Source organism: Pseudorasbora parva, chromosome 2 (assembly GCF_024679245.1).
Source record: "Pseudorasbora parva isolate DD20220531a chromosome 2, ASM2467924v1, whole genome shotgun sequence".
Classification (NCBI taxonomy): domain Eukaryota; kingdom Metazoa; phylum Chordata; class Actinopteri; order Cypriniformes; family Gobionidae; genus Pseudorasbora; species Pseudorasbora parva.
The window spans coordinates 35,919,632-35,938,440 of NC_090173.1; the positions used below are offsets into that span (position 1 = coordinate 35,919,632).

Below are 18,809 nucleotides of genomic sequence, written 5' to 3' on the forward strand. Positions count from 1 at the left end.
TCATGTGTGCCAATGCGCAGCGATAGACCTGACCATCACATGATGTTCATAAGATGTACCATTTATATACTTTATAGATACCGATCAGGCGGATAGCTTGTCATTTCATAGCTTGTTTGTTACTTACCCCAAACTTTTGAATGGTGGTTAATAGTATCACAGTTTGCATAAAAATATTATGCAGCACTATTGTTTTCAACATTGATAATGATAATAAATGTAATACTAAAAAGAAAATCAGCATATTAGAATGATTTCTGAAGGATCATGTGACACTGAAGACTGGAGTAATGATACTGAAATTTCAGCTTTGATCACAGGAATAAATTGCATTTTAAAATATATTAAAACAAAAAACAGTTCATTTAAAATGAAAAAATAAAAATAATATTTCATAATAGTAAATTCTTTCTTGTTTTGCATTGAATACTGTTTAATTTAAAGGATTTATTGTGGAAATAGCCTAAAATACGTTGATAATGTTTGCAAACATTTTAATTTTCGGTATTTTACAATTTTTTTTGGAATGTAATCATTCGACCGATCCGTGCAGACACTAATGAGGAATCTTTATATATATATACACATTTATGATCTCGCCAGTTTTTTGACCTTCTTTGATAGAAGTAATGGCATTGGGAATACTAGATGAGATTTGTCTGATATGAGGTAAAAAAATAATAAATATTTATCTCGCAGAAACGATCGTATCGTGTCTTAAGACATCAATGTGTCCAACAGGGTTTAATTTGGATTCGTATGTCTCTGTGTTTTTACTCTCATAGATATACTCCCCACTGACATGCATTATAAAAAAAATCAATAAAAATGGGTAAAAATCTTCATTTACTGAAGAAACAAACTCACTTGCATCTTGGATGCCCTGGGGGTAAACAGATAAAAATCTAATTTTCATTTTTGGGTGAACTATGAAATGTCTGATGTGGAGTGAAACATTAGCATGGTACAAAGGCAGGACAGCGCAGAACACGTCTGATCTTCCTCTCATCTCTGTCTGATCATGGAGGAGGTCTGGCTGTCACAATGATGGATGGCAGTGTGTTGTATTAGGGAGTAGATGGGGCCTGGCACACACTTAGGAATACAGTCGGGTACAAGCACACTCAGCCATGCTCATGTTCCCAGTGGAGAGAAGGAAAGATGCCCTTCACCAGAAGCAGGTGTAGCTGATTGTGCACAGATATGGCAGCTAATGCTGAGGAAGCCACTTGTCCAGTTTTTAACTCCCTTGGGTTTGTATGTTGATGCACAAAATGCACGGCTGAGCTGAGATCTGGAGCGATAGATTTTTTCATTCAATGTAAATAGTTGCATGAGTACCTCTGGGCATTTATATGATAATGCAGTGGAAAGTCACATGATAATTGACTTATAGCTCATCAAAGAGTTTCTCTAATTAGCTGATTTCTGAGCTCCAGGCCACTTCTGATATTCTGATAATGCTCAGATCTCATAACACGCGCACACAAAGATAGCTTAGTCAAAGTGGGTGTGTGGAAATGAACTGGGTGCGTTAGATAAATCATGAAGTTGTGTGTGTGTTTTTTAAATAGTCAGTAAAGCAGTGGCTAAAATATACAAATTTTTTATACAATTTATGTAGATAATATGTATTTTTTAACACTGGTGTAGTGTTATTTACAGCCTATTTCACTTGTAGAGAGTGCTACACATAGATACTTTTTTTTGACTGTCTCAGTTTGTGTAAATCCACTTGGGGGTGTAGAGTATTTATTTTTTCCCACATTAACTTCACACATGTCTAGTACAATTATGTGGTTTTGTTTCATTAATACAGGGTATTCTTTTTTCTTGATTTACTCCGAAAGAATGGAAGTGAAATGTGACTGACAACATGCCCCATAGGTGGAATACAGTGTAACATGTGAGGGGGCAACAATGTAACATGAGCAAATGACAGCCTAAAAAGGAACGTGATATAATCAAAAAAATATCCAAAACAAGTTAAAATATTTTGTCAATAAAGTACAATGATTTAAAAAAAATAAAAAAATAAAAATAACGTCTCGGTTACGTATGTAACCCTAGTTCCCTGAGGGAACGAGACGCTGCGTCGAAACGCTGTGAGAACGCCTCTGCGTTAATGCGTCGTGAAGCGCCTGTAGAACCATTCCATCGGAAAAAAGATCGATCGTCGCCGACGTGATGACGTCGCCGACGTGATGACGTCATCAACCGGAGACTATAAAAGGTCCGCGAACACAAACAGGAACTAGCTTCTGATAAAGCCTGAAGTAAGTGATCACGGACACGCCGGGAGTATGGCAGAGCGACGCAGCGTCTCGTTCCCTCAGGGAACTAGGGTTACATACGTAACCGAGACGTTCCCTTTCGGGGAACTCGAGCTGCGTCGAAACGCTGTGAGAACGCTTATACCCACATCGCCATAGGACCAAGTGTCTCGTATGTGTGAAGCCGAAGCGCACACGGTTACGAGAGTACCTGTGCCCCAACTGTAGATGCCAGGTCTAGTTCATAGAACCTGACGAAAGTTAAAGGAGACGACCATCCGGCCGCGTTTACAAATATCGTGGAGGGACGCCCCCGACAAGAGTGCTTAAGAAGCAGCCATACCCCTGGTTGAATGCGTCCGGACAGCCAGTGGAGACTGCTGCCCGGCCGCCTCATAAGCAAGTGAGATGGCCTCGACCACTCACTTGCTCATCCTCTGCTTAGATACTGGGGCCCCTTCTTAGGGGGCCCGAAACAGACAAACAGCTGATCAGTTTTCCTCCACAGCTTTTTGGCAGCTCTGTGGACATAGTATCTAGTGCTCTAACAGGGCACAGCAGATTAATCTTCCTGGTCTGACGTCGTGAAAGGAGGAGGACAGAATGCTTAAAGAGTAATGGGGCCCCGTGGGCTCGAGGAACCTTGGGGACATAACCCGGCCTGGGATGAGAAAACCCCGGCACAAACTCTAGACATGAGTGCATAACAGGCCTCAACCTTAAAGTGCCACGGAGGAAACGTGTAATCAGAGGGTGTCTTCCCAAGACACTCCACCCAAAGGGACGTGGACGGCACCCAAGGCCGCCACGTACGCCTCTATTGTGGAGGGGGTCAACCCTGCCGAGAACCTTGCCTGCAGAAACTCCAGCACTGTACCAACCGGGCAGTTAACTGGGTCCCACTGGCGTTCTCTGCACCATGCTGAGAAAAGTTTCCCTTTCAGAGCGTACAGTTTCCTCGTGGACGGAGCTCTGGAGTGAAGGATGGTCTCTACGACCTCGGCCGAGAGACCTTCCTCTATGAGCCTAGCCCCCTCAGAGGCCAGGCCCACAGTTACCACATCTCTGGGCGTGGGTGCAGGAATCTCCCGCCCGCCTGAGAGAGTAGATCCCTCCTGGTCGGAATCTCCATCGGAGAGCCTTCCAGAAAAGATATCAGGTCCGAAAACCATACTCGGGTCGGCCAGTACGGAGCCACTAGGAGTACCTGGGCCCCGTCCCGGCGTACCCTCTCCAGAACTCCTGGAAGCAAGACAATCGGGGGGAAGGCGTACAGAGGTAGCCTCGGCCACCCCTGTACCATGGCATCCAACCCCAGGGGCTGGATGGGTCAGAGAAACCACTGCGGGCAGTGCAGAACTCTCCGCCGAAGCAAATAGCTCCCATATACCTTCCATAGGAGCTCCACCACTTCTGGGTGGAGTCTCCATTCCCCGGGCCTCGGCCCCTGCCTCGACAGGCTGTCTGCTTCCTGATTCAGGACCCCCGGGATATATACTGCTCTGACTGACAGCAATTTCCCTTGGGCCCACAGGAGGATCCGATGTGCCAATTGTCCACCGGACGGGACCTCAGACCCCCCTGGTGATTTATATAGACGACCACCGATGTGTTGTCTGCACATGGTGGCCCCTTGAGGTCGGGCAGGAACTGTTTCAATGCAAGAAACACTGCGAGCATCTCTAGCCGATTTACGTGCCAGTGCCGCTGATGTTCCTGCCATAGACCCTGGGATGAGCGACCACTCATGGTCGCCCCCCCAGCCCGTGAGAGAGGCATCTGTCGTTAGCGTTACGCGACGAACATGAGCCCCCAACACGGGACCTTGAGCGGGTTTTTCCACATGACCAGAGCACGTAGGCATCGCCGCGTGACTTTGATCGTGCGGAGCGGATTTCCCCTCGGGGAGAACCCTTTTGTTTTGAGCCACCACTGCAGTGGCCTCATGTACAGTAGGCCAAAAGATATCACGTTGGACGCTGCTGCCATGAGACCTAACAGTTTCTGGAACCGTTTCACAGTGACGGCTCGGCCTAGCTTCTGTTCTTTGGCGGCTGCCAGGATCGATGCTATGCGTGTTGGCGATAATTGCGCCCGCATAATTACCGAGTCCCAGTTCACACCTAAAAAAGTGGTTCTCTGAGCCGGAGAAAGCACACTCTTCTTGGCGTTCAGCCTCCACCCCAGTTTCGACATATGGGCGAGAACAGCATCTCGATGCTGAACCGCCATCTGCTCTGTATTCGCTAGAATCAGCCAGTCGTCGATATAGTTCAGTATGCGGATGCCCTGTAGACGCAGCGGCGCCAGAGCTGCATCCACACACTTGGTGAACGTGCGGGGTGACAGTGCTAGACCGAAGGGAAGTACACGATATTGGTATGCCTCTCCCCCGAAGGCAAACCTCAGGAACTTCCTGTGATGTGGAAGGATGGAGACATGAAAATACGCATCTTTGAGGTCTATGGTAACAAACCATTCCTCCGATTTGACCTGCGCTACAATCTGTCTGAGTGTAAGCATCTTGAATTTGAGCTTGGCCACCGAGCGATTCAATAGCCGCAGATCTAATATCGGGCGTAAGCCCCCATCCTTCTTCGGCACGATGAAGTAACGGCTATAAAAGCCAGACTCCCTGCTGGGAGGGGGAACCCTCACTATAGCCCCTTTTTGCAGGAGTGTCTCTACTTCCTGTGCCATTACCAGAGCCTGCTCCGGGCCCACCTCTGTAGGTAGGACACCGCAGAAAGGAGGTGGCCGACTTCTGAACTGAATGGCGTACCCCTTTTCTATTATCTGCAGGACCCACTGAGATATATTCGATAGACGTTTCCACTCGTCTAGAAAATCTACTAAGGGAACCAGCCTCTCGAGGCTGGCCTCTGGTGTATTTTGAGCAACAAGCACAGTGCCCTGAAGCGGCGGACCGGCAGGGAACGACTGACTTGACTGCTCGGGAGCCCCCCGAAGGGGGAGCGGACCACCCTCGAGTGGCCCGCGGGGACCGTCTGCGCCCCGGCATTGCGGCGGGGTTGGCAGCGCGGCCCCCAGAGGGCGCTGCAGGACAACGGGTACCGTAGGCAGAGGTAAACACCGTTTCCCTTCGGAGGGGACTACCCTCAGCGTCCTTTTGTTTCCCCTGCCCTCCGAGGAGGGGGCGGACCACCCTCAGGTGGCCCGCGGAGACCCTCTGCGCCCCGACATTGCGGCGGGGTTGGCAGCGCGGCCCCTTGAGGGTACCGAAGGAAGACGGGTACCGTATGCTGAGGTAAGCACCGTCTTCCCACGGAGGGGAAACTAAGGGAACCAGCCTCTCGAGGCTGGCCTCTGGTGTAATTCGAGCAGCGAGTGCAGTGCCCTGAAACGGCGAACCGGCAGGGAACACCTGACCTGACTGCTCGCATGCCCTCCGAGGAGGGGGCGGACCACCCTCAGGTGGCCCGCGGAGACCCTCTGCGCCCTGACATTGCGGCGGGGTTAGCAGCGCGGCCCCCTGTGGGCACCGAAGGAAGACGGGTACCGTGTGCTGAGGTAAGCACCGATTTCCTTCGGAGGGGAAATGCCAGGGACGATGCAGCTGAAGGCGAGAGATAGCTCGCAAGCGTCTCTTCGATCTTCGGCATCGCCCCATAACCATAGTGTCTCAGCCCAAATATATTACTATATGCAGATGTATGTGGGCTGAACACTCTATATGATACCGCTTGTTTCCTCCATGACCTAGACACCTCGGTGTGCAGGTCAGGGAAGAATGGCAGGACGTTGATGCTTTGCACGAGAGGGCAGGAATCGCTCATCTAATTTCGTTCTCTCTGATTTCGATGGGATTCAGATATTTCAGCCAGCCAGTCATTTCTTATTTTTATATTTAACCTGGCCACAGCTCTCGTGAGAACCTCAACTCACTAGCGGGTGACTGAAGTGGCGAGTCTTCAGTCGCGATGCTCTCAACGTCCACCTCCTCAGAGCTGGATAGTTGGAGCACCGGTGCCCCGCCCAGGGAGGAAGAGACCGCAGAGCGGGCTTCCAAACCCCGAGACGAGACACTGGACGATACAGGTGAGGGCTGAGATAAGGCTGGGCCCGTCTCAAACCCCTCTGTAAAGTCCACTTTTTTTTTTTTTTCTCGCATGGGACTGAAGTGGCGAATCTTCAGTCGCGATGCTCTCAACGTCCACCTCCTCGGAGCTGGATAGTTGGAGCACCGGCGGCTCTCTCGGGAGGGAAGAAACCGCAATGCGTGCTTCCAAGCCCCGAGAAGAACCGCTGGATGGAGCAGGTGAGGGCAGAGATAAGGCAGTGCCCGTCTCAAACCCCTCTGCAACATCCCATTGTGAACCCCACGACTGCAGCCTCCGCTCTGCCTCGGCAGCAGCGGGACCAGAGCCGCGGGGAACACGAGCCGAGGCACCCTCCTCGAAGAGTGCCCGGCGGGAGCGCAGCGTTCTCAGTGGCATACGCTCACAGTGCCACAAGCAGCCCCCTCGAGGGCTGCCTGGGCATGCTGCGCTCCCAAGCATGCAACACAGAGAAGATGTGTGTCCCTGCCCGAGATGTAGCGTGGGCAGGGAGGAACACACTTTCTGAAATTGCTGCTTTCACTCGCCATTTCTATCTATTTTATTTTCTCTTTTTTCTGTTAATATATGAAATATTTAACAAAAGGGTGGAAAATCTCTGATAATAGACAGACAAAAACACCAAATAGACAGACAGGTTCACACAGATCGCTTACTGAAGGCACAGAAGCTAGTTCCTGTTTGTGTTCGCGGACCTTTTATAGTCTCCGGTTGATGACGTCATCACGTCGGCGACGTCATCACGTCGGCGACGATCGATCTTTTTTCCGATGGAATGGTTCTACAGGCGCTTCACGACGCATTAACGCAGAGGCGTTCTCACAGCGTTTCGACGCAGCTCGAGTTCCCCGAAAGGGAATTGCATTTTTTATCATTAAAAACATGTCTGTGCATGACATTTTAAGGGGCACTAGCCCAAACCAAAAAAGGGGCACTATAAGGGGGTTGAGTATCATATTAATATAGAGAATGAATAACAAACCTTTTACAATCATACTGTAAATAAAATTGTTAGGCTTTATTGCTAATTAAATTTATGTTGTTCTAATTATTCTTCCAAAAAGTTGATTCTGGGCTAATTTGATCTCTTTTCTATTTTTATTTTTTTATTGGAGATTTAAGAATCAAATGAGAATCACTAAAATTATTGAATATATTTTGAAACAAAGGTATTGTTCATGATTTTTGTAAATCATACGCAACAGTGTTTTTAATAACAGAATATGTAGGCTAAAAGTATTTGGGGTAAAAGGCATATTTAACATGATAATAACCAGCTGACTGACTTCCATTTGTTGACATGACATGGTTAAGATTCAGATGGTAAATATCTTAAGTTAGGTGTCTATCTTATAGGTAACATCATATTTATAATAAAATATGATAATAATCATATCATAATAATACAAATATATTTTGTTACAAAGTTAAAACTTTATTAAATTATTATGAGATCCCTTTCATTCATTGTTTTCAGATTATTTACTTAAAATTTGTTCATGTATTTAAAAAAAAAAATTATATTAACATTTTAATCTTTATTGAACAATAATTCATTATTTTATTAATCAAAATAAACAGAAAATACTGCAAACGTTAAGAGAGATTTTTTGTGCACAAGTATGAACTTTTTTGAAAAATGAGCAAATTTTTCTTAGGGTGTGCTTTAGCCCCATTGTACCCTGACACAACTCATTTATATTTATAATAGCCTTTATCACCTTTTTTAATTGTGTATACGATTAATATGGTCTAAATATAATATCATAAATATGACGTATGTTATTGATACTAGTATTAACTTTTCAAATTGATTATAATCGGAAATCTATTTTATAGGAGTTAAAGAGCGACAAACTGTCAGCTAAATATTCAGTATACAGTATGACGATTGACCTGCTGGCATGCTGGAGCTTTGAATCCATGTTTGAACTGTTGAAACAAACAAACTACTAATTCCGTGGATTAACCACTGTCTGTAATGTGGATTGTAGTTTGTAATATACCTGTTAATATGGGACAACATTCTGGAACTGTCATCTACACAGAGAGCAGACTGAGCTGCGGAGCGAGTGGAAAAACGCGGAACGGATTAGCGAAATTAGTGGATTTTTAGTGGAACAGAACGCTTTTATAGGAATTCTCTGAGGGTGAGGGAGGGAAGGGGGCAAGAGGGGCACCTTAGCCGATGAGGGCAAAGTGGCAGTGGCTCTAGCCACCGGGCCACCCCTCCTGTGCACGGCCCTGATTAAAAGAACACACATTTTCGAGTTTGACAACAAATACATAGATAAATACAGCTATACAGCAAAGTTAAAAACATAATAATAATTAATCATTTCTGAACATTGACTCTCAGTCATTATTTACCCCTTTCTCATGGTTTCTCAAAAGAATTCCTCAAAGTATAGAATATAATATCGCAGTTCTCAGCATTAAATAACTATCTCAACCATTAAATAACAGATATAAGATTAAAATAATATCAAATTTGTCTTATTTTAAAAAACACAAAAAACATTAACTTTTGCTATGGTTAAATACATGTTCACTGATATCTTCCAAAGATGTTTTAATTTTGGCACTTTTTTTCTCTATATAGTGTTGATATGGCAACAATACAACTAGTAGGCTACATACACAAAGTTTTGTCATCCTAGCATGTGTGTAAAGTGTTAAACCATGCGTGTTACAACTAACCGTGCGTTAGGTTGTGCACCACACTCCCCTATACTGTGGGCCATCAATAGAAACACATTTTTTGCCCCAGAATAGTGTAGTTCAAACCGTTGACAACTGGACCCCTTGGTCTAAACAATGGCTCGGTGAATTACTGGTTTAAATTACTGGTTGCAATTCTGGCTTTGTTGAACATGATGGATATTGTTTAACATGTTGGGTGACTGACTCTCTCATGAGCGGCAGTAAATCCAACGCTTCTGACCTGCACACACCGCCTGCATCATCATCACATGCTCATTGGCTGCTCATTAGCATCAGTGAGAGCGTGTCAGTTTGCAAAGTCTCACTTCATCAAGCACATGGATCCATTAACACTCAAACACAGTGGGGCCCAGGGTCACATCACACCAGCTCATAAAGTTAACTTCCATTGATATAAAGTAGCCCACCCCCACACACACACACACCTACGTTTCCATCCCAGAGCTCCAGTACACATTACAATGTTTTAATTACGTATGTTTATGACCAAGAATAAAACAACTTTTGTTAGCTGTGCTTTTTGAGATAAAATGCATTAAAAAGTGATTTATTGTACAATGCAAATCACCTGTTTTAAAAGTATTATTGTCTAATTGAATAAAAACAGGAATATTAATTCATTAAAATACTTAGTTCTGATTCATTTCAACTTTTATGCAATTAAGACTGCAATCACAATATAATCCCAGCACTCTTAAAGGGTTAGTTCACCCCAAAATAAAAATGATGTCATTAATTTTCGAAAACAATTCTGCATAAACTTGCACTAGGCAGACATATGTGATCTTCTGATCATGTCTTTTGCAGCATCTTGTGGATGACATGCGTTCTAAAAAATGTGGCATTAAAAATTCACATTTGTTAAAAGAACAACCTTAAAAAAAAAAACGTCCCTCCCTATACCTTCCGTTTTTTTCTATTCCACTGACCTGTGTCTTAAAAATTTTTAACTCAGAGACACACAAGAAAGGCCTCTAAGTGTGTTTACATGAATTTTAAAAGTTCAATTTCAGTCTAAAGCAATAATTCATATTTTTTAGTCTTACAGAAATCTAGTTCATGTCGCTGCCAAGGTCATGGGTTTTATTACCAGGGAATGAAAGAGCTGAAAAGATGTATAGTTTGAATGCAATGCAGGTTTCTTTTTTATGAAAGTGTCTTCCAAATGCATACATTTAAATGTAATAAGCGGAGCAATTACAAAAGGGTCAGCGCACCATTGGTGCTCGTGCCCTGAACAGTCAGGTTTTTTTTAAAAGTTAAATGCAAACTTGATAATGCTGGGCTTTATCAACTGACCTTGTCGATGTGTGCACACTCAAGACACAAGTGACATGCCACGTATTAATCCTTCAAAAATTCCGTTATGTATTATGACATGTAGGCTCGACAGATGAAGACTGTAGCTCAACTATGAGCATGCAAATTCAAAAGCAGGACCAAAATTAGCTTGCACTTCTCTCTAGTACACAATGATAAATGATGCAGAGGTGGACAGTAACTAAGTACATTTACTCGAGTACTCTACTTAAGTACACTTTTTGAGTATTTGCACTTTACTTGAGTATTATTTTTTCTGGAAACTTATGACTTTAACTTCACTCCATTTGAAAGACAAATAGAGTACTTTTTACTTCACTACATTTCTATCAAGGCTGAAAGTCGTTTTTTATTCTTAAACAGGTGTTTGGGTTTTTGCAGAATGCTTATCAGGAATCACTCTTATGGGGTCATGTGAAGTTCAATGATTTCCCAGAATTTGTTGAACACTGATTTATAGTTTATAGCAACATGGAAAAAGACAGATGTCAAAATATTCATTTTGGCGAGTATTCACATAAACAAAGTTGATTATGTCTTAAGTGAACATAAACAGTTTGGAGAATATCAGAAGTGTATCAGTGTAAAGGATCTGTGCATTCGTCCTTAAAATAACAGCAGCTTTGTAAAGGGCTATGTAACTTTTATACAAGTATTTAAATTAGTTTAAATTAGTCGTATGCTAGTATGTCGGATGGAGCATCACTGACTGGCTTAAACCATGATGGCATGGCATAGTGTGCATTTATACAATAATAATAAAATAATGCGTTGACATAAAAAAGGAAATTTACTTTTGATACTTAAATACTTTTGAAAACAAACTTAAGTATAAATCTGTTTTTACAACTTTCACTTGTAACGGAGTGATATTTGACCAGCAGTACTTTTACCTTTACTCAAGTAATGAAGTTGTGTACTTTGTCCACCTTGTCCTCTCTTATAATTTCACTAAAACACGTTTTAATCAATACACACATTCCTCTGGTGTTGCTGCCACAGAGATAATCTAGATTGTTTGTAAGCCGTGCTGCTGTGTGTGGAGTGTGGCTTAGATATATGATTAAAAAAATAATTAGTTTCGCACACACAAAAAAAGTGAAACAGATGCGTTACTAGAAATTCCTATGTGTGATGTATCACCACCCGTAATATATGAGGCGCAAATCCCGCCAGCAGCTTCTGACTATCTCTTGAAAACAAGCACGGCTTCTGTTAAAGAATTTCAGTATTTGTTGGATATGACATCTTCCCCTCACAGCATTAAATGTAAATGTCTACATATACTACATTCTACTTTTACATTTTACATTCTTTACATTTCAAGTTATAAAAATAGTTGTTAATAATATTAATAATAATATTAATGAATGTATATTTTGAATAAACATTAATGAATAACTTCATATTTATTATTATAATTAATAATAATATTAATAATAATAAACAAATAAAAATAATAAAAATAAACCTAGATTATTAAAAGATGAACCTTTTCACTTTTTGACAGCACTATAACTTTTTTTCTGTGAGTGGCCGAACTAATGTTAACAACAACAAAAAAACCCTATTGTAAAGTTCCGTCACGTTTTCTAAACCCATGATGTTTTAGTGGCTTTAAAAAAGTGACCTGATTTACTTCCACTGTCTGGTAAACAAAGGTGCAACATCGACCCGGCACAGATAGCCTGAGCACACTGGAGGTGCTATTCTTAGAAAACCATTCAAGCCACGCATCCTGTCTTTCCATCTGAGTCTTGGGGCTCAGAGTGCTCACCTGATGATGTCGATGTGTCCATTCTTGGCAGCGAGATGGAGTGGGCTAGTGCCGTTGGGATCAGTCGAGTCTCCGGGCTTGGGCTCCAACAGAGCTGCACACATGTTACTGCTCAGTAGCAGCTGGACCACCTGCAGGGCAAACAGACGACCATATACACACACACAAATGCCAATTACATACAGAAAAAAAGATCTAAAAGTAATTTGACAGTACTAGAAAAAGCAGAGTGTGACTCACCCCAACTCTGCCAAATTCACAAGCCAAGTCCAGTGGTGTCTTCCCACCATTGTCCACTATGCAGGGGTTCGACTGGTGCTGCAGAAGCATCTCAGACTGTGGACAGTTAACCAGCTGTTAGTTTTTCTATATCACTACCATAGCATTGCCTTATATAGCAAATTATTTATATATAATATTTCATTTATATTTATATGTATATTATGAATAAACATGAATGGATAACTGCATTAATAATAATAATAATAATAATAATAATAATAATAATAATAATAATAATAATAATAATGAAATTATTGAAAAATAAACATAGATTATTAAATAATGTGAAAAGGTTTGGTGACACTTTATTTTAAGGTGATGTAGTTACATGTTACTACATGTACTTACTATAGTAAAAACAGTATAATATATATGAATTAAATTTAATAAATATTCAAAATAAATATTTTAAATTATATATAATAATTACCCCCCCCATTTAAAAAAAAAAAAATTTTAAACAATAAAACATTTTCAAAAAAATCAATATTTTAATATTAATATTTTTAATATTAAAATGAATATATATATATATATATATATATATATATATATATATATATATATATATATATATATATATATATATATATACATACAATTTAAAATATTTATTTTCAATGCTTATTCCACCTATTTTTACATTTAGCTTAAAAATCAATTAATCTTAAAGGCTTATTAGTTCACCCAAAAATAAAATTGATGTCATTAATGACTCTAATGTCGACACCCTAATGTCGTTCCACACCGTAAGACCTCCGTTCATCTTCGGAACACAGGTACATTTTGGTCAAAAAATAGCAAAAACTATGACTTTATTCAGTATTGTCTTCCCTTCCGCGTTTGTTTTCACTCCTCAAATAAAGATTCAAACGGTTATGAATCAGCAGATTGATTTATGATTCTGATCGCCAATGTCACGTGATTTCAGCAGTTTGGCAGTTTGACACGCGATCCGAATCATGAATCAATAAACTGATTCATAACCGTTTGAATCTTTATTTGAGGTTTGAAAACAAACGTGGAAGAAAAGACAATGCTGAATAAAGTCGTAGTTTTTGTTATTTTTGGACCAAAATGTATTTTCGATGCTTCAAGAGATTCTAATAAACTAACTGATGTCACATATGGACTACTTTGATGATGTTTTTATTCCCTTTCTGGACATGGACAGTATAGTGTGCATACACTTAGATACGCTGTCAGACTAAATATAAAATATCTTAAACTGTGTTCCGAAGATGAACAGAGGTCTTACAGGTGTGGAACAACATTAGTCATTTTAATGACATAAATTAATTTTTTGGGTGAACTAACCCTTTAAAATATAGATCATGTATGCTGTATGGTAATATCTTAATAATAAATGAATAAATAAATAAATGAATTAATTTTAATATTAAAAATATATTATTAAAAAGTGTTTTATTGTTTAATTAAAAAAAATTGTGTGGTTATTTTAGACGATATAATATAGAATTGTTATGTCGGGTTTCAGTCATAAAATTAAAGTAATTAACAGACTACTAGTACCAGAATTTTAATATTGTGCATCCCCAGGGTATGATTTGTATTTTTTTTTTTAAACGGCTCGGGGACGTATTTCCTAATAGGATACACAACAATACACTCAGGGATACACTTTACACAACAAAACAAAAGACTAAACTTAAATTTAAATTTAAGACTAAAATTTAATTAAAACCTGATTTTAGAACACTATATAGCACCCTTTCTACAGTTCTATAGGGGTGCTAGGAGGTGTTAAGCACTATTAAATGAAAGCAAAAGCTCCCTTAATCTCTATTCGGACGGTAATTGTTTCTCGTAGGGTCATAAAGTATTTTCATCATTGGCAGGGGCTAGTCTGTGATTTTATTGCCGTCCGAATCCAGAATTCAGTGTTTTTCTCCCGCCAATTACCTACTGTTTTTTGACAAACACCAAGGTCGTGTGGTAATTTAATTGCTGTCCAAATCCACATCTGAGTTTTCAAGAATATATCACTTCAAAATTCCCTGTTTATATCCTTTTTAACCACTGCAGAGCACCGTACGGTTGCGCTTCGCTATCATTTGGATGCATTTTTATTACTGACTGCATTTTATTACGGCCGTTATTACGGCAGCAATTATAGGCTATATGTTAAAAGGACCAAGCAGCATTATGTTTACCTCATGTAAATAAGAGGCTGTATTAACCTATTTCTGCTCATTTCTATGATTGTGGAATAAAATTACATAATTTATTGAGCTAAAATACAAGACACAAAACCATTTGAACTATAATTTGTGTCTATATTTTGTCCTATTTTTAAACATATTTAAATCATTAGAATTACTTTCCTACTATTAAATTAAATATGCCTTTATTCTTATTATGTTAATCATATGACATTTTATTTACAGCATACCGTGTTACTGACCACGTGAGCAGTGTGTTCCCAGGTGAACAGGATCACAAAACTCGCTCCTCCACCATGAATAAATCACCTTCTGAATGCACGAGTTTCATTACCGAGCTAACATGCACATTTATTTTTACTGGCTTCCATGTGAGAAACAATTACCGTCCGAATAGGGATTTAGCTGATCCTGTAATAATATCACATTGAAATAAAAGAGAACTTCCAATAGTGCAGACCAACTCTGCTTGCATTCATGTGATTTCTCAAGAAAAGTGGTAATTTATGTAGTGCCCCCTGGGTAGTGTGATGTCATTAGGTGTGTTTGACTTAGGTGGCAGACTGATCGGTGTATGACATCAAAGTACTTCTTAAGAATTTGAACATTCTTATAAACTTCTTAGAATATATCTTAAAAACTTTCTTAACTTCTTTCTTAAGAAGATTTTCGTGACTCCGGCCCCAGGTTCTGGTTTCAAGTTGTCAGGATCCATAACCGCATGGATCTTTTAGCATACACCGGTGCTCGTTTGAAGTCTTTGAAGAAGAGTGGGCATGGTGTTGAGGCAGTGTATACTCACTACATCATAGTGTCCGTGCTGAGCGGCCAAGTGCAGGGGGATCTGACCCTCATCAGACTGACCGTTCACTGAGGAGCCTGACTTCAGCAGCAACTTCATGGGCTCGGACTTCCCCTGCCACGCTGCATAATGCAGAGGCCGCATCCCTGGAACACGAGAGGATTTTTTTTGTTGATATTCCTGCACTATATGTTCATAAAATATACATGTAGAGTTACACTTGTTTAAGATTGTTTGGAAGGTATGTAAAAATACAGTACATTTTCTCTTTGCGCCAAAACAGGTCAAATATTTAATTTGAGGATGCCAATGTAAAGTCAACACTTTACATTCATGTTTTTCTGGTACCTTTCTGGTCCCTGATGTCCACTAAGGCCTGAGACTCAAGCAGCAGTGATATAACCTCCACATTTCCATTGAGAGCTGCGTGGTGCAGTGGTGAAAATCTGTGAATAACACACACAAAAATAACAAACAGAATGGAGATTTTAGGAATTCATTAACAATGGAAATCCCATTACATTAAACAGTTTTTATTAGTAGTAGTATATGCATCCAAATTACATTTGAGTCATGTTTGTTTCTTTAATTCACAATTAGAAATAACTAAGTTCAGTAAATTGCTCTTCCTGCCAATCCAGTTCAACATCTTGTGGGATGTAGCCAATTAAATTCAATCCCCAACTTCTGAATTCAAATTAAAAGATATTCTTCTGAACTTTGTCCAACTGTGTTAGATTCATTAAATTACAGTGCAACATGTAACACATACAGTAGCTGCCTCTGAGGGACATACCATCTGACCATACTGCACTGCCAAATACATGGTAATACAAAGACCACAGCGGATGTTAATGTCTCCTGCTCTCCTGATTTCTCCCGTGCCTCTCTTCAACAAGACCACATCACCAACCTTAGAAATGACTTATAAAGGACCACATACACTGGAGCGCCACAAACTGCTATTGTGAACGCACTGTCGTGTTCCAGAGAGAAGAAGACATTCAAGAAGCTGAGCCCGTCAAAAGAGCTCACTGCAGCCACTGATTATATATGGTTCATCTTTCATATATAATATAATATAATATAATAGTTACATTCATTTGAATTGAAAAAATAATGTTCTGATCTATTACTCTCTCTCACTGTTATAGTTTTTCAATTATTCAACAACATAACACTGTTAATATTAATGTGTTTTTTGTTGCACATTTTTCAATTTAAAATATGTATATGTAATAAGTTATTACATATGAGAAAGCAGAGTGTGTGTTTGTTTGTACAAGACTTAATAATTTCCAACTTGAATACCGCTCCAATAAACAGCCATGTCTCATCACCGAGAGAATTAATAACAGAAGTGTGAATTTAGGTATGGACAGTGGGGGCACATTCCTCTTAGATTTAAGAGACTGTTCCAATAATTGATACAAATAATCGGTCATGTTGCAATGTGCCCCTCATGTTACACTGTACCCCAATAAAGAAATATGATATAAAAATAAATATATTTTTTAATCAAGAAAAAAATATACACTGTATTAATGAAACAAAACCACATAATTGTACTAGATGTAAAATTAGGTGGGAAGAAATAAATACTCTGAACCCTAAAGTGGAACTGAGACTCCTATTTATATTTCTTTACGTAATTCAAAAAATGAAATACATTTGATAAATAATTTATTTTTTATTCTTGACATTAACTACGGTGTGAACAACCATACATAGCATGCTTTAATACAAATAAGAAAAAATAAATATATTGGATATATAATATATACACTATATTGCCAAATGTATTTTGACACCCCTCCACATCATTGAATGCAGATGCTCCAATCACTTGCATGGCCACCGGTGTATAAAATCAAGCCCCTAGGCATGCAGACTGCTTCTGCAAACATTTGTGACAGAAGGGGTCGCTCTCACGAGCTCATTGAATTCAAGTGTGATACAGTGATAGGCTGCCACCTGCACAATAAATCCATTTCTGAAATTTCCTCACTACTAATTACTCCACGGTCAACTGTTAGTGGTATTATAATGTTAGTGGAAGCAATTAAGAACAACAGCAACTCAGCCATGAAGTATAAGGCCGCATAAAATCACAGAGCAGGGTCAGCGCATGCTCAGGCTCACAGTGCAGGTGCGTACATTTTCCAGTCAAGTTTATTTTTATGCATCAGAAGTGGCTCACTGACATTAAAAACCTATTCCAAATTAATATAATTCTATAAACACATTCATGACAGCTTTACTTTTGTAGAATGAATCTGAGTATTTTCTCACAATGCATAACATGTCCAGAATGCAGTAGTGTCCTGAGCTCATAACCCAGTAGTGCAGAAGGTTTTTCGAAGAGGAGAAGATAAAAAACTGTCATTGGATTTTCTGTTATAGCTCACTCTCTGTGATTGGTGCATGAAATATGCTGTAACCATAGCTACAGTTGTGAGGCTCTCGCTGCCAGTGCAACTGTGAACGTAAACCCTCGGCTCAGAGCAGAATACTAAACTCACAGGAACCCTGTCTGACCCATCTCTTCCTCTCTCACTGGCACTATGATTTACACTCTGTCGCTGCAGCAGAGCATGCTGGGGGATGGGCCAGAAGTACCCCAGTCTCCCCACCAAACGTCCCTCTTTTCCGTGGCTCCACATCTCATGCCATACAATATTCATTGTTCTCCTCACTCTGTGGCACTTTCTCAATTACTAGGTCAGATACAGTAAGCCCTGTCTATTCATATATGCGTTTATGTCTTTCTCATGCGTCACTATAGGGCAAGACAGAAGTAAACACATACACACGTCACCTGACCTACTTTTCTTAATGAGGGTACTAAAGCCCAAGGCGTTCTCTCATAAGAAAGTACAATCAGCACTCCTCCATTCACTAAGAAAATATTGTTTACAATCATCACTAATATACTTACACATTGATAGACATAATCAATTTACATAATCGATTTACTGATCCCAGATATATTATATATATATATATATATATATATATATATATATATATATATATATATATATATATATATATATATATATATATATATATATATATATATATATATAAAATTTCAACATAATAATAATAATAATATGTCATGAGCAGCTAATCAGCATAATGATTTCTGGAGGATCACGTGACACTGAAACTGGAGTAATGATGCTGAAAATGCAGCTTTTTAATCACAGGATACACACACACACACACACACACACACACACACACACACACACACACACACACACACACACACACACACACACACACACACACACACATATAATTATTATTATATAATAAAATATATAAAATGTATAAAAATAACTGTCAATCTGAAAGGTGTTT

The 18,809-nt window shown here is 40.0% G+C and overlaps 1 protein-coding gene across 13 annotated transcripts in view; it reads right to left on the minus strand.

Moving 5' to 3' along the window:
- The window catches only part of caskin1 (CASK interacting protein 1), a 131,960-nt gene that overhangs the window by 26,470 nt on the left and 86,681 nt on the right, over positions 1-18,809 (minus strand). For all 13 annotated transcript variants that reach the window (XM_067418447.1, XM_067418499.1, XM_067418435.1 and 10 more), the window contains exons 3-6: positions 15,789-15,886; positions 15,441-15,586; positions 12,414-12,509; positions 12,174-12,304 (exon numbers count right to left, since the gene is read on the minus strand). In XM_067418447.1, coding sequence (XP_067274548.1) covers positions 12,174-12,304; positions 12,414-12,509; positions 15,441-15,586; positions 15,789-15,886 — 471 coding nt within the window. The remainder of the gene's footprint in view (positions 1-12,173; positions 12,305-12,413; positions 12,510-15,440; positions 15,587-15,788; positions 15,887-18,809) is intronic.